The sequence below is a fragment of the Columba livia genome, chromosome 1 (assembly GCF_036013475.1).
Source record: "Columba livia isolate bColLiv1 breed racing homer chromosome 1, bColLiv1.pat.W.v2, whole genome shotgun sequence".
NCBI classification, from domain to species: Eukaryota; Metazoa; Chordata; class Aves; order Columbiformes; family Columbidae; genus Columba; species Columba livia.
The window spans coordinates 100,323,619-100,345,004 of NC_088602.1; the positions used below are offsets into that span (position 1 = coordinate 100,323,619).

The 21,386-nt window shown below is 40.3% G+C and overlaps 1 protein-coding gene across 1 annotated transcript in view; it reads right to left on the minus strand.

Moving 5' to 3' along the window:
- Positions 1-21,132, minus strand: part of OTC (ornithine transcarbamylase) — a 31,921-nt gene extending 10,789 nt beyond the window's left edge. Inside the window, exons 1-5 of the mRNA XM_005501667.3 lie at positions 20,820-21,132; positions 16,096-16,234; positions 15,431-15,512; positions 7,786-7,873; positions 3,769-3,922 (exon numbers count right to left, since the gene is read on the minus strand). Of these exons, the coding sequence (XP_005501724.2) occupies positions 3,769-3,922; positions 7,786-7,873; positions 15,431-15,512; positions 16,096-16,234; positions 20,820-20,896 (540 nt within the window). The 5' untranslated portion in view covers positions 20,897-21,132. The remainder of the gene's footprint in view (positions 1-3,768; positions 3,923-7,785; positions 7,874-15,430; positions 15,513-16,095; positions 16,235-20,819) is intronic.
- Positions 21,133-21,386: the final 254 nt, after the last annotated feature.

Consider the following 21,386-nt stretch of genomic DNA (forward strand, 5'->3'; position numbering starts at 1 on the left):
CCCTTTTCAAGCTGGGCAACACTAAAATTTGTTACACTATTTAAAAAATAATCACTGATGTATTTCTTATGCCAACCATTTCTTCCTGAAAAAGAAATTTCCCTTCAGAGCAGCGACATAAAAAGCTAGTGGCGTATGGATCCACTCTAATTACCAGTCTGGCCATCCTGCAGTCAGCTACAAGTTAGCTGATTTGGCCAGTGACATTAATATCAATTGAATCGATGTCAATAACCAGTTCGTCCCTGGAATACAAATTGAGCGATTCTGCCCTTCAGCCAAGCTTCACAGAGCAGAAGAAGTGAGACACAGCTTCTGCACAGGAGACTGAGAGACACCGGGTGGACTCAGCAAGAGCCTGTGATGTGCCTCCAGCACATGCAGAGAAGTGTGGTGGCTTTGCCCGTGCACAGTACCAGCACAAACTCATAAAGCCCAAAGCCTCAAACCCTCACAATCAGGTTGCATAATGTTTACAGCCATTTCTAGTGGGTTGTAGCTCAAGAGCAAACTCCGCTCAATGCAACTTTTAAGAAAGAGAGTAGCATGTATGCTAAGAAAAACATCTCTCTTGGTGTAATCGAGGGCATTAAACCTGACCATAGTATTAAAGGGCAGAGTCAGTTTAGATGTCAAACGTGTGAGGGGCTCCAGTTGCTCAGGAAGAAGGCGCTGGGCAAGAGGATGTTGTACCTGAAGAATCTCATCCCAGTATTCATGACAGGAGCACATTTTGTGATCTGACAAGGACACCCTGAACACAGAACGAGAACTGACAGCCCTGAAAATAAACCAGCTGCATTGTTTGGGGAATGCAACAAACTGTAATAAAATAAAGCCACTAAAATGCACCTGTGAAAAGGGAATCAGAAGCCATGAGCAAGAAGACATTTTGACAAAACAAACCAGGAAATTAAGCAGTTCCAGACCAAAGGGAAATGCTCAATGAGGATTCAAGAAGGCATATGACAAAACTAATAGGATTTAGAAAATGGATGAATAAAAATGTGCTAAGCATGAAGAGGGCCAGAGTGCATACAGTGCTTCACTGGCAAATGCAGGAGGAAAAGAAAGAAGAGAGGGGAAAAAAGCACATTTTTGGTACGTACTGACAGGAGGGAGGAGTAGATTCAGGCAGGAAAATATTTACAGAGATAAGGAAGAGCCATCTTTAAAGAGAAATAAGCTGCACAAAATCTGTAGTTAGTTTAACTATAAGGCTAGCAGTCTGTGCCACTGTTGTAGTTTGCATGTATGTATAAATAAAATAAATTGCCTCTGCATTGCAGAAAAGCAGTCTAAATGTTATATATGAACTTTCAATCCATTTAAAAAATCAGTGGTGCTGTTCAACATTCCTATATTAATCTTCTTGCAGGCAGTATTCAGATAACATCTTTTTACCCTGCTGAAAATCCTACAAGAAGTTTGATTGTAAGTAACAACCAGACCCTGTGGATCACACTTCAAATGTTTATCCTACTTCTGTGACCTGGTAAAGTTCATTAGGTGATAAAAAAGCCATTTTACTACATGTTACTGGCTGTAAGAGTGGTCTTCACCTCAGTGTACAGTGCACAGAGGAAAAAAGGCAGCAGAGTGGCAGGTCAGAAAGGGAAAGCGCAGGCAGCGCCAACACCCACAGTGCAGCTGAGAGCTTCCCCCTGCCTGCTCTTCCGTACTGGGTGAGAAAGGAGGAATGGAAAGTGGGTCAGAAAGCAGTGTTTCAGTGTGTCCTTGGTAAAGTGGAGCAGCCACCCAGCTGCCCTCTGAAGACCTCCTGACAAACTCTGGGCTAAGGAACATGCTGGAAAGGCTGGGGAAGAGATGGGCACAGTTGGAGGAAAAGGTGCTCTGTTTATCAGGCTGACTGGGAAAGTGCTGCAAATTTTAAAAAGCTTCCATGTCTGTCCAAAAGTTGAGCCATTCCTTGAGATCTCTGTTAGTGCTCACTTTGTCATGCTACCTCTCCACATCAAATGTTTCTTTCATTTGAGCACCAGTTGTTATGGTCCTGTTTCCTCATCATTTAAAATGGGCAGGGACACTCTTTCCAAAGACATCCTCCCAAGTGCTTGATGCAATAAGGACACACTCCTGCTGTTGCTGCTTGTCTTGGTATCCAAGAAGGGTGGTATCCTTGGTATCCAAATGAAGGAAAAGTTCAGCCTGTGAGCTCATGTTCACCTGGAGCTTCTAGCATGGCTGCCCTATACAAGAACACAATGGAGGAGGAGCAGAGAATGATCAACAGGGCACGTGCTCATGCTGCTGATCTCCAGAGGTTTCCCTCTAAGATCAGTGGAGAAAGAGATGCATCTCCAGAGTGTGACCGAGATGCTCAGTGGTCTCTCTCATCATTGACAGGAGATGGAGTACAGGGCAACAGCACTCTGAATTTTGGTGCCGCAGTCAGTGGCCTGAGTAAAACCAGGTTTAGGGGCAGAGATAGCAACAGTTGTGTAGGCTATGAATCACAGATTATTCCTGAAGCCTGTTATTCACAAGTGATAAAATGCTAATAATTAAGGTGTTTGCAAGACAGAACCCCTCGCAAAACCCAACTGTAAGATTCACCTGCTTTATGGATGTACACACTGTTTAAATGAAATTATGACATTTAATGATTGGTGATAGTCTCATTACAGCTTATTGTCTTACATAATTTGAACAGTTCATTGAGGCTGGCTCAATGTCATATCACAAATGTACCTTATCCTGAGGCACGTGAACCATTTTAGCCTCAAGTGCTCGGATTTTTGCTGGTCTCTTCACTTCAAGTACTGAAAATTTTCTGAAAAATACTAATCAAGGCAAGGAAGAAGTAATTTTCACTGAACAAATGAGTCTTTCAGTATTTAAAATTTAAGGTGTGAATAATTTAATGTTACTCTCTCTAGATATTTTCCACAAGCTGAATGTCCCATAGCAAAGTCTTTGACAGCCAAGAAACACAACTGAATGGATCAGGAAATTATTCTGCCCTTCTTTTTTCAAGCAGTGTGATTTCTATTCATTCAGAAAGTAAACAAGGTCAGAGGAGTTCATCATAGCTGTCAACCAGCACTGCAGTATAATACTCTTTTTTTATAAGCCAGTTACTGAATTGATTGTAAAACAGCATAGTCCTTCTGTTCACAGATAAACATCTGGTATTCTATGTGTAAAACATTATCCTGCTGTCAAATCAACTATTTCATTAGATTAAAATACAAAATATGATATTTTTAAACTATTGTTTGATGTGAGCGAAGTTTAAATAGGTTTAAGTGCCTAAGCACTAGGCATTTGCACTGGTAGCATTAACTGGCTTTTCAAAACAAACTCTTTCAAACAATTTCCTAACATATGGATAGTAATTCCTTTTAAATTATTCATAGATTAGGGAGGAACCAAGAGTGAACTTCTGAGTTTTTTTAAGTCAGCAGAAAGACTTCCACTGGCTTTGGCTGAGCCAAGATCTCGCCTTTATCTTAACATATAAAGCCCCCTGCACATTTTTTGAATTGCAGCCTAATTCCAATGAAGTACTTAATTTTATGCTTAACTTCAGTCCCACTACAGCTGATTGGACTATGTAATTGTTTTAAATTAAACAGGTCCTTAATTATATTGCTGGATGAAGATCTCTTTAAATAACAAGCACCATGTAATTAACAGTTAGAAAAACCTAGGAATAAATTATTTTGAAACTGAGTTCCCCAAATACTTACCAAGACCGAAACTTAACAAAAAAAAATTGTTATTAAACATAGATGATACTGTTACCTGAAGAGTTAGGTAATCAGCTAAAATCTGGAGAGGATGGTGTAAATTGGACAATCCATTAATGATTGGGATTGTGGCTTCTTTAATCATTAGGTCCAGATCATTATGCTTATAGACTCGAGCCAAAATTGCATTTGTCATACCGGACAGCACCCTAGAGGATGGCAGAAAATACCCAAGTCAAACATAATAAATATATCCTTGTTACACTCTCCAGCATGCAGCACATAAATATTAATGAGAAGTGGTAATAAACCATTTTTTTTTTCAGCTATCTGAATAATTTATCATGCCTGTATAACACGCTTAAATGCAGACATTTAACAAGCTGCTAATAAGTAAGCAGTTTTACTTATTAACAAACTATAGTAAGTAAATGAAAACTGCTGCTGTATTTCATGGGTTTTCTCTTCAGCATTTGGTTGTAGCTACAGATGTAACACCCATAAATGTTAAGGCATCTGAACTAAGATAAGAGATTATGTGACACTGAACATTTGAAGAATTTTATAACTTCAGAAGAGATAAGGTATAAGACTTCTTGAGTCTTTTAGGAAAGAACAAATGTAGCATTGACTGAATAATACAGCGTCTCTGTATGGTAGCCTGACCTTTGGGAGGGTCAGGAATACAGATCTGTCTTGGATTACCACAATTATTTACTGATCTTAATGAACACAGAAGCAGGAGGCCAACACCACCAGGCTGTTTTTCCTCCTGCCTGCACACCTGTGTATTGGCACACATGGTATCTGCGTTGAAGTAATATCCAAATTTGAAATTCAGTATATGGATCAGGGCATGCAGAAGTCACTGTCGCACTCTGGTCTTAACCTCATTTGTCAAAGTGTGAGAGACTCAGAGATTAGCATAGTGCATTAGCATAGTATACTCTCTGAATCCTTTAGATAAATTAAATATGGATCGGAGCTCTGCATTTCTGTGTTTTAATCAGGCCCTGAAGCCTGACTTTGAAGTAGCATTTTGAGTGTTTTCATGTTGTCTCTAAAAGGACCTTAAAACAAAACAAGGAAGAGACTGAATAGAAGAGTATGAAAAATCCTTGCAGTATCTATCTTACTGATTAGCCATGAAAGATTCTGATATCTCCTCTTGTGGAAACATGGATGTTAATGCCATGGCCTTTATGCAGACAGATCTCCTGATGAAGTCACTAATTAATATTTTCTACTGACACCAGACATTCCTCACACAAGCAAAACTCATAAAATGTTTCAAGATTCCCTGTAGAGCTCTCACTGAAGAAAAGACTCCTGATAGCAGCTACAAGTGAAAAGGAGGAACTGAGGAAGGTATTTACTGATTGCGAGGTATTGGAACAGTTGCTGTTTGTGCCATTATTTCTTCTTAACTCACTAGTTTCTTTTTCCATGTATATGTGCTTATTCTAGCTTGAAGCATGTGACTGTGGAAAATCTGTTATGTTCTGAACTAGTGATCAGGGACGGGATGTATGGTTCCTTTTGTTGGCCATCTAACACGTGTCCACTCTAAACAAGACATAGCCAGTCCCACCAGTCAAGGAAAAGAGGCAATCACACTCGGGAATTGCCCATTTTTATTAGACTGTATTTTTAGGATGTCAAGACAGCTGATTCTCACCTGATGTGACTGAATTTAAAGAAAATGGTTCCTTTATAGGGTACGCCATTAGAGGAAATTCAGTCATAATCAACTACCAACTAGTCAAAACTTCTGGATATTCTTCCTTAATCTGTTGAAAGTAGATACTGGACTTACTAGACACTTAGCAGCAAGCCATCAGACAGCCCTTCTGCCAGCATTTCTAGATGTCATATCTTATAGTAGGAAACCCAGATGGAAATTTGGTTTATTCTTTGTGAAATCAAAACCAAATTGCACTTGGGGAAATAAAAAAATAGACCTCATCTGAGCAGATGAAGTCTTCTGTTATCAAATCAATTTATTACCACAATCAATTGGAAAAGGAAACCACGTAAGACTGGGATTGCACAGCAAAAAAAGACCTGGCTAAATAAGAACCTTTAGTAAAGGTGAAGTTTTAGAAGGTGAGTGAGAGTAAGCACAGGCTCATCAGGGGACTTTTCATTCAAGGTTCCTATGTTATCACCAGCTACAAGGTCTTTTTTCATTATTTTTGCAAGACTTTGAGCCTATAAACTTCAAAATCCCAGAACCTGGAAATATATAAGTGTATTGGAATGCTGCATGCCTCTCTTTTCAATATAACTTTTATTTCTAGAGAGAGACACTGGAAATTTTTACTCAAGTGTATCCTCTGAGGAATCTAAAATTACACATAAATAAAAGTATACCTTTTTGGTGTGGCTCATCTCTGAATTAGGAAGTGGGGCACTTGTATATATTTTGGGTAGAATATTGCTATTCAAGATAGTTTTGTTTTTGTTTTGCAAGTACACATAATTTCAAAAGGTTTAAATCTCTCACAAGATTACTTCATTGTCATTCATAGTCCTACAGGGGCCTATGGTTGATGTGTTCTCAGCAAGTGGTGAGAAGTAAACCTGTTCCTCATAGATGCAAAGATCCATCCCCTACTAATGCCAGTGGACCGGTAATATCATCCTATGAGTTCTTCGGTGCTGGCGCTGAACCCAATGGCACAATACACAAAGGTACTGCTCTACGGTGGCACACGCAGATACACTACTTATATTTCATTTCACGTAATATATCAGACATGCTAAACAGCACAGAAAGGCTTAGAGCTCCTTAATGGGTGGTAACTTTTTGCTACTGTGTCAGTGCAAATGTAAATGTCTTGTGAAGCATGGGAGAATTGTATTATGAGAAGGTAATTAGTCACTAAAAATATGTTCACAGTAGAAACACTTTCAACTCTTACCTGCAGTAATTCTAATAAAAATTGTGGCTTTTACGGATCTGTTACCCTTTTGCTTTAAGTCTCAATCTCAGGTACTTCTAAGGGCTTCAGAGCCCTAGACACGTGGATTTAAATATTTGAAATGCTCTCTGGGTCTATTACAGGCATGCTTTTTTTATTCTTACATTAACTGAATGGGGTTGGCATGTTATCCTTCATTCACAAGAAACGCCAATGAATTAACACTCAGGTTGCTCTTTTGGGTAAACTGCTCAGCCTTGATTATGCAAAGTCAACAAAATTCTGCTAATGAGAGCAGGAGTGAAGCAGAGCACGTGGGGCTCTGTAAGGAATTGGGAAAGCCCTCACTCCACTGTAGCAGGTGAGTGTTCTGACTCAGCAGAGGAGCAAAATCCCCAGGTCAGGGTCATAAATAGGGACTTGACCTGGAAGAGCAAGCAGTGACAGAGGAAAGAGGTGCTGAAGGCTTGCATGGGAAGTGGGTATTGTGGGAGCTTCCTTCACAGAATGGGGACTCCTCAAGAATCGCCAGAAGATTTGCCTGCTTCTACATTTTGCCTGATTTCTTGTAGCTTACTGTCTTTTTCACTTTTGTGAGTGCAAACAAAGGTCATTCAAGAGACCGTGAACCAAAGATTTAATGGCCCTTTATTATCCCCTTTGGGAAGGAGAAAACTGACCTATACAAACTACGTCTGTACACATCTGGATTTGCTGCAAGGCTGGCATCTGAATGGCAGAGATTCACCAGGTGACAGTCCTGCATGTCTGGTGGGATTGTTCTTGGAGAGGTTATTGCAGTGCATGGGCCCTGACTGCATCCTTCTTGTCTGAATTTATCAGTGGAGCTATACTACTGAGGTTCATACAATGTCTCCACTTGTTTGACTGTCACTCTCATTAACACTATGTGCCCAATTTAATAAAAATATTTATCATTGTGAGACGTTTTGGAGAGTTAGAGTGAACAGAATGATGATGTACTGAACTACAGATTCTGTAAGCTGATCTCTAAACACTTCAGAAATTTTGAGTGCCTTCTGACCTTTTCCAGAAAAAAAATACTAGCTTCCAAAATTCTCTAAGACAGGTTTCAGCCTGATCAACTACCAAATACATAGTGATCAGTTAAGTCACATTTTACCAACCTTGCTGTATCTGTGAGACTCTCATTAGTGCCCAGATGTATGTCTTGTGTTGTAAGGAAGGAAGGATGTCCTCCAAGGAGAGCAAATCCTACAGTGAGGACAAATAAAAAAAGAAATTAAACACTAGCACCTTATATTTACAGCCAAGATTTGAAATCTTCTTCATGTAAGAGATCTTTACAGCAATAAAAGTAAAACTCAGTAGGGCATCCAAATGCTTCAAACACTTGAATTCTGACACACAAGACACCAACAAATGTATTTTGGAATAAAACTACTCAAATATGATGCTTTGCTGAAGTCCTTAGGCATGAGTTCTGATCTGTGTTTGTAGGAACAGTCATTCAAGCTGCAAGGCTACATATTGCCAAAAGCATCACTGTGACTCCCTGTTAGGAGCTAGGTAATCCATTCATCATGCTGAATTTCTGTTTTAAGAACCTTGGCACCCTAGAAGGGCCATGTGTGTCGCTAGGTGTAATTCCACATTCTTGCAAGAAACTTCAAGTACAGTCACTCAGATAGAAAACCCTAAGTCTCCTTATACACTATTACAAAACTGACTGAGCCTGGTCACAAATGACCAAGTGCCTTAAAAATTGTCATGTGACAGAGAGAAAAGGAAAGATCTTGGGCACGACCAGCATCCCTCCACCCTGTAAAAGTTATGAATTCACCAAGGAACTGGACGGATTACATCTCAGGTTCTGTCCTGCCTTATTTCTGCTGCACCACCACTAGAAAGCTACCATGAGCAACCAGCTGACAGAGACAAGGAGGAAGCCAGCTTTTTTTTACCACCATTTGAGGCTCACTGCTTCTGCCTGGGTTAAGCCTAAAGCCTCCCTCCACTGAATCTCAGTGTAAAGTCCATCATGGCCACATATTAGGAGGATGGGGCCTGAGTGGGGCTGTTTTATGAACAAATGGTTTTGCATAAGCCTAGCACAGGACATAGGGTCCTACAACTGGGGACGGACAAAGCGTAGGATTCGAACTGGGCTGTAGGTAGTCCTGTAAGGTGTTTTCTGTGTACTGGGGAAGATTTTCTGCATAAGGACAACTCCCTTCTAGTAGAGAAGTTGTCAGGGAGATCTTGCCCTGTCACTAAGATCCATATAATGGAGGAAATTTCCAGTGAATCTTGGTGTAGACAAACCAACCTTGTTGAGACAACACTGTGAGGGACTGAGCCTTTTATTGTGACAAAAATCTAGAAGGAAACCCATCTCATTTTTATTGCCAGGAAGAGAAAGTCTGTACATAGCACAGAGCATCAGAGACTCCCCTTTGCTACCAAACTGCGATCTCTTCGAGGTGCTAACAAATTTCATGCTGGTAAAACAAAACAAGGTTAAAAGCTGCCTGGGCCGGTTGTAGCCATTAGATGGCACTGCAGACATCGCCAGGACTGCAGTTTCAACAAGATGTTCGTACAGACCTGTCAAAGATTCAAAAGTTCGTTCCAACCACCACTCTTCAAAAAAGGATTAAACCAGGACTGAACTGAAACCTTGAACAGATAAAACCAAAAACTAGGTTCCGGTGGCAAGCCTGGGCCCCACAACTAGGCCCCTAATACAGAGCAGCTATTATTAATTTCCACCCCATGCAGGCAATAGGATTGAGGTGAGATCTTCCACTTTGCATTAGTTTAGCCAGTCTCTAGACTTTAAAATGCAATAGATTAAAATAATACTGGCAAATCATTGCCTTTTAACTGTCTCAATTTCCTTGGAAATTTGATTAAAAACAATGATGCCCCAGACCCCACCTGAAGGGCAAATCTCTGCTCTGTCCAGCCAGTGTATGCTCATTTTATTGAATAGGCCTGACTTTACTTTCCCTTTTTCATCACTAAGGATTGCTCCAAATCTCAACAAAATTAGTCAGACACAGCAAACTTTTAAGAATGAAGTATCACTTATTCTACCACTAATTTCTGCTGTTAGAAAAGCACTATACACTTAATGGTTGCTTTGCCCTCCTTTCTTGCTTATTCAGGAGCATTTTTGTATTAAGGCAGGAAAAATGTTTAGGCTTCCTCAAATACTTTCACCTCCTCTCTGCAGCACAGACACAAACACCGTATTTATTGGAACATTGGATATGTATCCAAACTGTTGCCCAGGTATTACAGCCTATTCAATGCAAGTTTTTAAGTCAAGACCTCAAGGATGAAATGTCATTTGTAGAAACTTTGCCTGTCCAGTTTCTGGTGGTTTTTTTCAAAGTCATATACAATTATGTCAGTGATTTATCTCTTCAAGTTTCACACAATACAACAGCTCTGTATTTTAAGCTTCTAAATGCAAACACTTTGGTAGATGCTTCACAGTCCAGGCAGACTTCCATGGACAAGTTCTGTTTTCTATAAATGATGCCCAGGTAGAAAAAGAGGAATCTGGCTGTTTATTTAGAATTACCAGACGTCAAGCAGCCCCATCAGAGCTACCACCTGGAGTCTGTGTACATAGCAGAGTCCTAATGTGTCGGGCTTTCTGCTCGTGAACCGGCCATCTGTGCAGGGCCTGGGAACATATTTCCATCCAAAACTTTCCATCTGGACATACAGGAGCTCTGTGCTCTAGCTTTGTATATAGTTGTAGAGACAGAATCTTTGCTTCAGATTCTTTCACCCAGGCTACTAGTAGATAGAAAAAAAATAATGGCTTTTGAAGATATGCAGGCACCAATTCATCAAATAAGCACATGCTGCAGTGTTGTGTTAAACTGGAAGATCTAATTGTCTTTGTTGTCACAAACTGATCATATCCAAAGCCACATGTTAAATGTTTATATGAATCTTGGTATCTTCAACAAACTGTATTAAATGTTGATACTGCAGAGCCAGAATAGATTATTATCTCATGTCCACACTTCTCACTACTGGTAGTTTTCAAAAATGGACAGTTTTATGCCTCAGGCTGTGGTACATTATTAAGCCCACTTAGGCAGATTCTTACATGAAGGACACGAGTGCTGGTGGTTGTACAGATATAGGTTAAATCTCCATTCCAGCCTGTCCCTGCCACATTGGGTAAGTAAGTCACATGTTGGATACACAATTGTGGGGCTGCCCCACTGACACCAGGAGACATACAGAGACATCTTCTCAAACTTAAAGATCCTTTTTTATATTTCAAGACATCTGGATATGGATTTGTTAGTTTCCTCACTGCCTGCCAGGATCTACAATCTAGAAAGTATTTTTCAGTTTACACTGATAACAAAGAGCTCTTCTAGGCAACAATTACAAGAATATTTCTAAAGTAGGAGCCTAAAAACTCATAAGCAGTTTTTTAAAGCTACCCCTCTAGGTGGAGAGTAAGCTAAAAGAGTACTCTAGGACCCTCTGTAATGTGGCCAAGCTAAAGAATATTAGCCATTCACAACAAAAAATTGACCCTGTATTCCTGCCATGTAATACCATCCCCACTGCATTAGAACGTAAGAAGTGATGCAATTATTTCTGTGACTGTATGTAGTAGTCCCCAGGCATGGCCATCATGTTCCTCTCACTCTGCTGTGTAAGAGGAGTGCTCTAAAGACCACTAAAGCCAGTGACAGTGAACCTCTATAAAGCTGTTAAGACCTTATATCTTTCAGTGCACAGCTAAAGAAGGTATACAGAGCTTTTCTGCCTCCATCATTTTCCCTCCATTTCTACCCTGTGACGTATTGTCTGCATTCAGCGCCTGTGAAATGGCTGATTTATTTATGACTTATTCACTAAAACATAATTGCAGCTCTATATTTTAAGAGCAAGAGTGACAATCAGAATATTTTACACCAAATCTGTAACAAAAACAGTGAATTCACTTTTATGCCATCCCTGAGGATGTTTATTTTACAAGTAACATATGACCATGCGGAATACCTTTGTTTTCAAAACTTATGCAAGACTTTATGCAGAATGGATATGGGATTCTGACTGCAAACAGATGACATTATCCAGTATAATAGCAGAGACGTCAGATTTTTCAATATAATAGCCAGTGATAGCAATAAATCTAGTAGGCTCCACAAAAATGGATTTACTTTGCCAATGTCCTATGGATGTTACTTGTAGTTCTTCATTAAACTTACAACACCACTACTACTCTTAGAAATGGTAAACTAATGCGAGGGTTAGAAATGTGCATTAGGACAAGATCATATTTATTCAAGAGAGTAAAGGGGCAATGAATTATACCACAAGGAGCTGTACATTATTCAGTACAGTTGTGATGTCATCAGAATAAAACAGTTTAGAGGCACAGTATGTTGGAAAAGCCACAAGCGTCAACTATTTTCTCACAATGCATTATAAATTAATGTTTTTATAATCTTTGATCAATCTCAGCACTGCAAAAAGTGCTCAAAGACTGAAGGAAAGCAAATGTCACCCGTATCCTCAAGAAGGGCAAGTAGGAGGACCCAAAGAATTACAGGTCGGTGAGCCCCACCTTCATTCCTGGAAAGGTGACGGAGCCAGCTAATCCTGGACATAATTTCCAGGCAGATGAAGGACAAGAAAGTCATCAAGAGTAGTTGGCATGCTTTCACCAACAGGAAGTCATGCTTGACTGACTTGATAAACTTCTATGATGAAATGACTGAACTGGTAGATGAGGGGAGAACAGTGGGTATTGTCTACCTGGACTTCATTATGGCCCTTGACATTGTCTCCCATAAGATCCTCACAAAAAAGCTGTTGATGGATGGGCTGGGTGAGAAGACAGTGAGGTGAGCTGAGAACTGGCTGAACAGCCAGGCCCACCGGGTGGTGATCAGTGGTGCACAGGAGGAGGCCAGTGACTAGTGGTGTATCCCAGAGGTCAATACTAGGTCCAGACCTGTTAACATCTTCATTAATCATTTGGATGATGGGGCAGAGTGCGCTCTCAGCAAGTCTGCTGATGACACAAAACTGGGAGGAATGGCTGATATGCCAGAGGGTTGTCTTGCCATCCAGAGGGACCTTGACAAGCTGGAGAAATGGACTGACAGGAACACCAAGAAATTCAGCAAGGAGAAGTCCAAAGTCCTGCACCTGAGGAAGAACAACCCCATGCACGAGCACATACATGACGGGGGTTCCCCAGCTGGGAGCAGCTTGGCAGAAAAGGACCTGGAGGTCCTGGTGGACAACAGGCTGAACATGAGCCTCTCCAGAAAAGATGGTGAAAGATATCCGGGGCTGCACTACACAAAAGAGAGAGGTGATCCCTCTCTCTACACAAGTGGAGAGAGGTGATCCCTCCCCTTCATTCAGCACTGGTGAGGCCATACCTGGAGTGTCCAGTTCTGGACTCCTCAGTATGAGAGAGATATGGACATATTGGAGAGAGTCAGTATGTCCGTGTTTAAAAAGGACCACAAAGATGACAAATGGACTGGAGCATCTTTCATATTAGGAAAGGCTGAGAGAGCTGGGACTGCACAGCCTAGAGAAGAGACAGCTCAGAGGGAATCTTACTAGTGTATATAAATATAAATACAAATATAAATAAGTATATAAAAATAAAAATAAAAATAAAAATAAAAATAAAAATAAAAATAAAAATAAAAATAAAAATAAAAATAAAAATAAAAATAAAAATAAAAACGTAAATAACTGAAGGGAGGGTGCAAAGAGGATGGAGCCACATGCTAGTCAGTGGTGCAATGGGCACAAACTAAAACATGGGAGGCTCCCTCTAAACATCAGGAAACACTTTTTCACTAAAAGGATGGTGGAGGACTGGCATAGCTTGCCTCAGAAGGTTGTGGAATCTCCATTCTTGGAGCTATTCAAAAGCCTTTTCAATATGGTCCTGGGCAACTGGCTCTACATTTCTGCTTGACCGAGGGGAGTTGGACCAGATGACTTCCAGAGGTCCCTTTCAACCACAACCATTCTGTGATCCTGTTTATTTATTTTTCAATAATGGTGTTCTTTACATAGGGACAACAGGACTTCTGAAAAGACTTCCATGGTGTTAACATACAGCAACAATTTCCTAGAACCTGCACAAAGCAGATTTTGTAATGAGTGCTTTCCAGGTCTCTCCTCCTTTATAATGAAACCCATTGATTTTCATCCAGTTGTTCCTGAGAGCTGCAAAGTTTGTTTAGATTAATCTCCTCACCAGAACTTTGTCCCACAAGTGACCTCTTTCAAGATATTGAAGGTGTAGATCATGGGAAATGCTATTTGAAATGACTCATGTATTTTATAAATAAACATTCCACTCCAATGTTCACTTTCACTGGACATCAGGAAATTGGTATTAAATTAGCTTATTTAGCTAAAAGGAACATGTGACTCCACACTTCTTTTGAGTTAGAAATTCCAAGACAGAAGTCATGTATGTTAAAAAGCAGCTGAAATGTATGGAGTTTCCATGGACAGAAAAAAATTAAGTCTGCCTTTGAAACAAAGTCTTAGGGGACTTCAGACCAATTAACTGAAGGTGTGAATTTAATGTACACAAGTTAAACTGAATTGAACTCCCTTGTGGAAGCTCACACTTAGAAATAAATTTGTTTTATTTCACTGGAGCTAATCCCTCTTGGATGAATTTACGTGCATTAACTCCCATCCTTAAGTTAATTCATTTGAACTTTCCTGAGATTCACCACTCCATAAGCCTTCAAAAGCCAAGGACTAAATAGTGCTTTCCTCTGAATGCAGAAGCATGAAGGGTAAACAGATTCAGAGAATTAATTATTACCTGACCATGCACCGGTATGGCAGGCAACTAGAAACTGAACTAAAAACTCTGGAATGAAAAGTTGGGTGGTCTTCACAAAGAGGGAACGCACAAGAGAAACCCATTCATAAGTCCTGCTTATCTGGAGAAAACAGAAAGCAACAAGTCTACATAAAGAGCAGGAACATCAGGTAAATGGCTGCGCCAGAGAAATGTGAATATTAACAAGTTTTCTCTCCCTTCACTAGGGAGAAGTCAGCCTATGGGATGCTGGGTCAACTTAAATGTGAGAAGGACAAGCTTCTCCTCCCTTGGTGTGTCACCAATTTGTGGTTATTCCTTGCTAACACACAAGTACATGAATGATTTATTTCAGTGGTCCCATTGATTTCAGAAAACCTAGCATGTACAGTGTTTGAAGGACTGAATTATCCTAAAATAATAATATTTCAATGTCTGATCTTATTAGGCTAATACTGTGAAGTCTCCATCAAGTTATCTTCCCCTGTAGATAATCATGTTGTTTTTTGCCCTGATTTATAACAAGATATTAGTATCATTCTCAGCCTAAACACATACTCTGAAATGTGACAGCAAAAATTCATAATACATTACAAAAATATTTATTAGAGCCTGCATATAATTAAATTTGTGATGTTAGGAAATGTGCATCTTGCCAACAGAGCTAGGAGCTTACACCAGAAATGCTTACTTCTGCCTGTTACTTTATTTCTAGTATATCATGTTTTGGAATGATCTAGTGAAATTTCAGTGACCAAAGTGATGTGCTTGTGACATTAATATGCAAGGTGAAACACAATTAGCTACCATTTTTGCTTTCAGCCTTCTGATTTCTCCTGAGTAGAAATTGCTAAAAACAAAGTTATGCAGTTATGCAGTGTTTTTCAGTACATACTCATACTATACAATTTCATATAAAACCTGACTGTGTCATTGCTCAGATGTACCTGTTTCTGCAGATAATCTTGTTCTTGTGCTTCTCTTCTCAAAAATCATAGCCAAAGATTTTCCTTGCATCAAAGGCAAATACTGAAACATGAAAATTGAAGGCATTTCAATTTTATAGTCAGTATACACTTGATAATGTGAAATACTTCTTTCACATTTTAATTCAGCATTAGAAAAGTTACAGAGCTATTTTTTTAAATGTAGATTTGTTCTCCTGTCCTTCAAGGAATTTATTAGCAGCGGAAAGGTTAAAGGGAAAGAAGCAATTCTAGGGGCCAAAAGCGACTGCATTTTGGCACTCAATTTGAGCTAGCATTAAGGAGAACTCTGACTCTAATTTAATCCCATGCAAGGAAGTTTCTTCCGTCTCCTACATTTAGTGCTGGTCGCACACCACGTGTTGATGGATGGAGTTAGCTGACAACAGGGAGTTAGCTGTGCAAAGCTGTTTAACCTTCTTACTTGCAAAGTCCTCTGAAGTACTGAAGAATATCTCTGAACACTTTACAGGAAGGCTCTTTCATTTGTAGCACATGATTTATAGTATTTAAGAGCTCAAGTGATGTTGTGCAGGACCACAGCTGAGTGGCTCATTCCCAATACTCTTGAGAACAATATCTTCTTCAGCATCTGAGTGACCTAAATGACAGCTAAAGCATTTTACCTCTCCTTTGTGTTTTATCCTTTGTTTCAAATCTGAAGCCATCCACAGCAAATATTTCAGCTCATCTGCTGTGTAGTTTTGTAGAGTAAGGAGGTCACGACCTTTCAGATGAACATTCATTTGAGCTGGTGGCCCATACCTGTGCCAAAAGAGAAAAAAAATAGATGCTTATTGTCATTCCTAAATGTGCTCATGCAAAAGCCAATGAGCAAGCAGCTGAAATCTCCCCCACTCCCCCCTTTCAGCACATTTGGATCAGCTTGATGGAATCTGTTAATTATTGTAAATAATTTTTATTGTCAGACAGACACAACATGCCACTATGCACTACATTGATCACTACCATAACAGTGCCTCAGATTGCATTATAAACCATATAGTGTCGTTTCTTTTGCCTTCTAAAATGCATGTGACTTGACTGCACACTGCCTAATCAAATAAACCCAAATGCATGAAGTCATGCAGGGCTTGGTGAAATGGCTTACGTGCAGACTGCAAAGCTGCCCTTTGGGGGCACAGAATACAAGGAACTGATCTCAGTGCTTTCTCCCTTTTTCATGCTTTGTGGATGGGTAGACACTTGCCGTGTTCCACCCTCATCAATACAAATGGTGTCATTTCTATAAATGCATATGAAATCTCTTGATTACAATGGGGAAGAGAGTAAAAAAACCCAACTAAATAGGCATGTGCTCTGGCCCTTCACCTAGTACACAAGAGATGTTCTAAGCATGTGCAGTGTATATCCACGTTATGAAGATGATTAGGGGTCTAGAACACCTTTCTCATGAGAACAGACAGAAAAAGCTGTGTCTGTTCAGCCCGGAGAAGACAAGGCTGAGAGAGGATTTCATCAATGCTTATAAATATCCCAAGGATGGGTGTCAAGAGGATGGGACCAGACTCTTTTCAGTGGTGCCCAGTGATAGGATGAGGGGCAACAGGCACAGACTGAAGCACAGGAGGTTCCATCTGAACACGAGGATAAACTTCTTTACTTTGAAGGTGCCAGAGCACTGGAACAGGCTGCCCAGAGAGGTTGTGGAGTCTCCTTCTCTGGAGACATCCAAAACCCAACTGGACACATTCCTGTGCAGTTTGGTCTACATGAACCTGCTTTAGCAGGTGGGTTGGACTAGATGATCTCCAGAGGTCCCTTCCAAACCTAACCATTCTGTGATGGTGTTTATTCAGTATATTCTGGCCTCAAGCCAGATTCACAACTTCAGCATCACATGAAATTGCATGTTGATAATCACTCACAGAAGTTACTTGATCAAATTTCCTTTAGATTGGATGAGATATCTTAATGAAAGCTGAGTCCAAGCCCATGACTCCAGAGGCTGAAGATTAATAAGGGAGAGTGGCAGCTTAGCCCCTTCTCTGGTACAGTATCTACAGCCCTCCATAGCATAACACAGCCTGCACTGTACTCTTGCTAAAGTGTGGATGGGTACAAGCTAAACATGTTTTTTTAATTAAAGGCATTTTCAGACTCATCTGATGGAATGGAGACCAAAGCAATACAAACAAATGGACTGAGTGCAGCTACCGCTTTTGTATTTCCAAGTAGGCTTCCCTCTGGCTCACCTCTGAGGCCAGGCTCAGTTACAGCCCCTGCCAATTGCTCAGTCCTGAAGTTAGGAAAATTCAGGGGGAGAAAAAAATAGAATTTCTGTTCATTCTTCCATTAATTCCAATAAGTAAAAGCCCTGGTAGTGGATAGGCCTGTTATGGCTTCTAAAGATTTTCGTGTTGTGTTAGTCAAATTTGGAGAGAAAGATTTTTTCTGCAGGATTTTGTGGCATAGGCTCCAACTGAAACTGGAGGAAGAGAGAAGCTCTTAAGGAAATGGTACCACATATTACTGTCTGTTTGACATCACAGCACAAACTGCATGACTTTTCAAATCATGTAGCAGAATTTTTTCTTTAACTGAAGATATCGAAATGCTGTGTGTTTTCCTTCTGGACAGCTTAAAATCGATTTATATACATATTATATAACCAGCATTACTAAGAATTTTTTTACAGTGAAAAGGATTACGTGTAAGAGCAGAAACCTGGAGTATATATGAAGTAGCCCACACAGATGTCCTGCAGATTAAAATTGCTGGAACTCAGTATATGCTGTTGTATATCAGGGCAACATGCTCCAGAGATTATCCAGGCTGCCAGAGGATCCACCACTACGCTAAGCACGAAGCACCACAAAGATTCCCATCAATGTGCACCATCAGAGCCCGGTCTCTGCACAGGCCCCCAAACCACAGGAGGGATGGACTTTTCAGTAGCACCGTGCAGATGGAGTGGCCTTGTTGTGTTCCAAGATTAATGTTGCCCATGGATTTTCTCAGAGTATCTCTGGAAATTGATTCTTAAGTGAAACACAATCTGAACTGTGTGTGTGACTTAAGTAATAAATATCTGTGGCAATACCATTTAAAAAAATAACGCACATTTCCAAGCCACAAAGACTAATCTTTATAGTACTACAATCATTAGTAAAATTAAGTTTCAATATTTTGCTATAAATGTTATCCTTCTGTCCCCATGCTTGCCTCCAACTTGAGGTAAAAAACTTAGAAACAGTTAGGAAGCAACCAAATGCCCCGTTTTTGAATTTGAAGTGGGTGTTTCAGAGTTAGCAAAATGATTTTATGTACTTCTACATTCAACAGCTGCAGAACAGAATATACCTGACATTATAAGAAAGGCTGGGCATTCATGGGTCAGGTAGCTTCCACCATAGCATGAAAAACAGCTTACCAAGGCAAGTTACTGAAATACAGCTTTGAATACCAAGGCTCTCAGTTGCTATGCAAGGGATTGGCTCTAACTTCAATGTGTATATTCTGAAGGAAATTTCTTTCATAACTGTGACATTATTATTATTATTATTATTGTTGTTGTTGATGATGTTATTATTCAGAGCAGGAATTTGCTACCCTATGCAGTTGGGGGGAACAAAAAAATACTTGTCCTGTTTTAAAATCTATGCAATTGCTTTCTGCTTGGTCACTCTACTCTCCTTTGCAGCATTGTTTCCAAAGCAGCTTTGGTCTGCTCCTCAAGTTTCTAATTACACCCTTCAATTCCTTCCAGGGAGTTAGAGACTGGCCAATCTCAACCTGCCAAGTAGGAACTTCTGTTCATCGGTCTTGTTTTACCACTCAGCACAACTGAGAAATGAGCTGAGAAATGAGCTGAGAAATACCCACCACTAATCTCTGCATTGGTAGATAGTAAAGTACTGAAATTGATTACCCATGGAGGATTTGGAATGACTGTCCTTGGAGATTTTCAGGACACAGCTAAGAAAGACATAGTTGACCTCATATGCTGTTGTCAGGCTACAAGCAGAAAGTTGGACTAGAGGTCTCCTCCTGGCCTCTATGTTCCCATGATGATTCTGTTCTATTGCAACGACTTTCAAGAAATGTGTCCCCTTCCCTGTTGTCCACATGCTCTGAAGGAGGCAGAAGTAGACAAATTCCAGAGAAGGAGCACAAGACAACATACCTAAGTTAACATGTAACAGGCAGAATTGCAAGGTCAAGCAGTTGGCTTATTCCTTTCTGAGCAAGGACAGCAATTACTTTGGACTACTATCACAGACTGATACATATTAGGTTATTCTGTAGTATTAACCACAGTGTGCTTAACTTGCAGTGCTCACACACAGTGTTGACAGCTTATGCCAATGTTATGATAAAACATTAAAAAAAAATAACAAACAACATTATGTGGGGAGCTTAACAAATTGGATTACTTCACTGGAAAACCAGCTTACCTGTCATTGTTTTCTAAACTTGCTTTTCTATCATCTCTGCTAACCAGAGAAAGTTTCCACTGATTGCCAGAAGCAAACCTTCAAAATCCACAAAAAAATTATCACTCAGGTTTCAGGACCACTTTAAAACTGTAGCAAATAAATCCCATAACTTGTAAAATGATAAGTAAAAATTGCTTATTGCATACTAGGATTCCTGTGAATGTGAAATTCCCATATATTGTTTTCTAGCACTAATCATTTGCTACATAATGCTATTCTTATTGACACCGACACGAAAACATAGGAAGATGTGGAATTAAGTTTCAAGTCTTTATTTTAACCTGATCCTGGAGATGTGACAAGCATGAGAAGAAGCTTACTGGAACATAGTCACACAGGTACTTTCATGAAGGCATGGGGACAGGCACACCTATACAGCCGAAGAAAGAAGGCAAAGCCACATCACAGAGCCAGGTCTACCTGGTTAACTTTGAATCTTGTACCACATCCCGCTTTTCCTGCTCATCTCCAACGTATATAGAGACAAAAAAATACTGAAGATTCACCTTGCAGCTTTAAAGAGAGAAATTCCCCACCCCAGTGCTGGCCATGATAACTGTCTATAAGAATCTCCTATATTATTCAGATATTTATTGATTGCAGCACCTGCAGCATACACTGACCTCAAGAAGAAACATTCCTTCTTGACTCTGCTGCTAAATCCCACAGAAAGAATGAACAGTATTTCACAAACATTAAAAAGGAAAATCCTCCAGTTCCCTGAAAACGCAGAGCTTGCTGCCTTGGGAAGCAAAAGGGCAACAAAATGTGGGGGAAAAAAAGTGTCTTTCTCTGAAATACTCACTGCTTAACATGATTCAGCTGCTTCTGTCTCCCAGATTCTGACTAAATGTCACTGAACCACAGATAAAACTAAAGGATAAGCTTACCAAAATGGTTGCAGCAGCTGCTTGCTGGTCCTTATAAGTTTTGCAGTACTGAAGCAGTTCCTCATGTTAAACAGCATCTTCCGTTCGTGTTGGACTTCTCTCAGTCCCACAAATAAAGTTAAGAGAAACAAAGGCTTATGAAGCAGAAAGTGAGCTGTGCTGCTGCGCAAAAGAGGGAAAACCAAGAACTAAAATCTTCGCTTTGGTTGTCTCAGCCAGGGCTGGGTCTGGCAGGGGCTGACACTGAAGCTTTCCTTGGTTAAACTCGACAGACAGCAATTCCTCACGGGGCCCATTGCACCACCCGCAGTTTATGATCTTCCCTGGGGGCCCATCGTATCATATCTGTGTCAATACCATCTCCTAGCAATTTTGTGTTTGTTAAATATTTGTACAGGAGCACGTGCTAGTAGAAAAAGGCAAAAGACTTTGTCAGGGTGCAGCACCATCGGGGCAGCTCCCCTGGGGAGGGGACCAGGACAGTGTGGGCTCCCCAGCCCCAGCAGGGCCTGGGTAGGGGATGATGTCCCCACACTGAGCCAAAATGAGGGTCCTGGGCCCACGGGT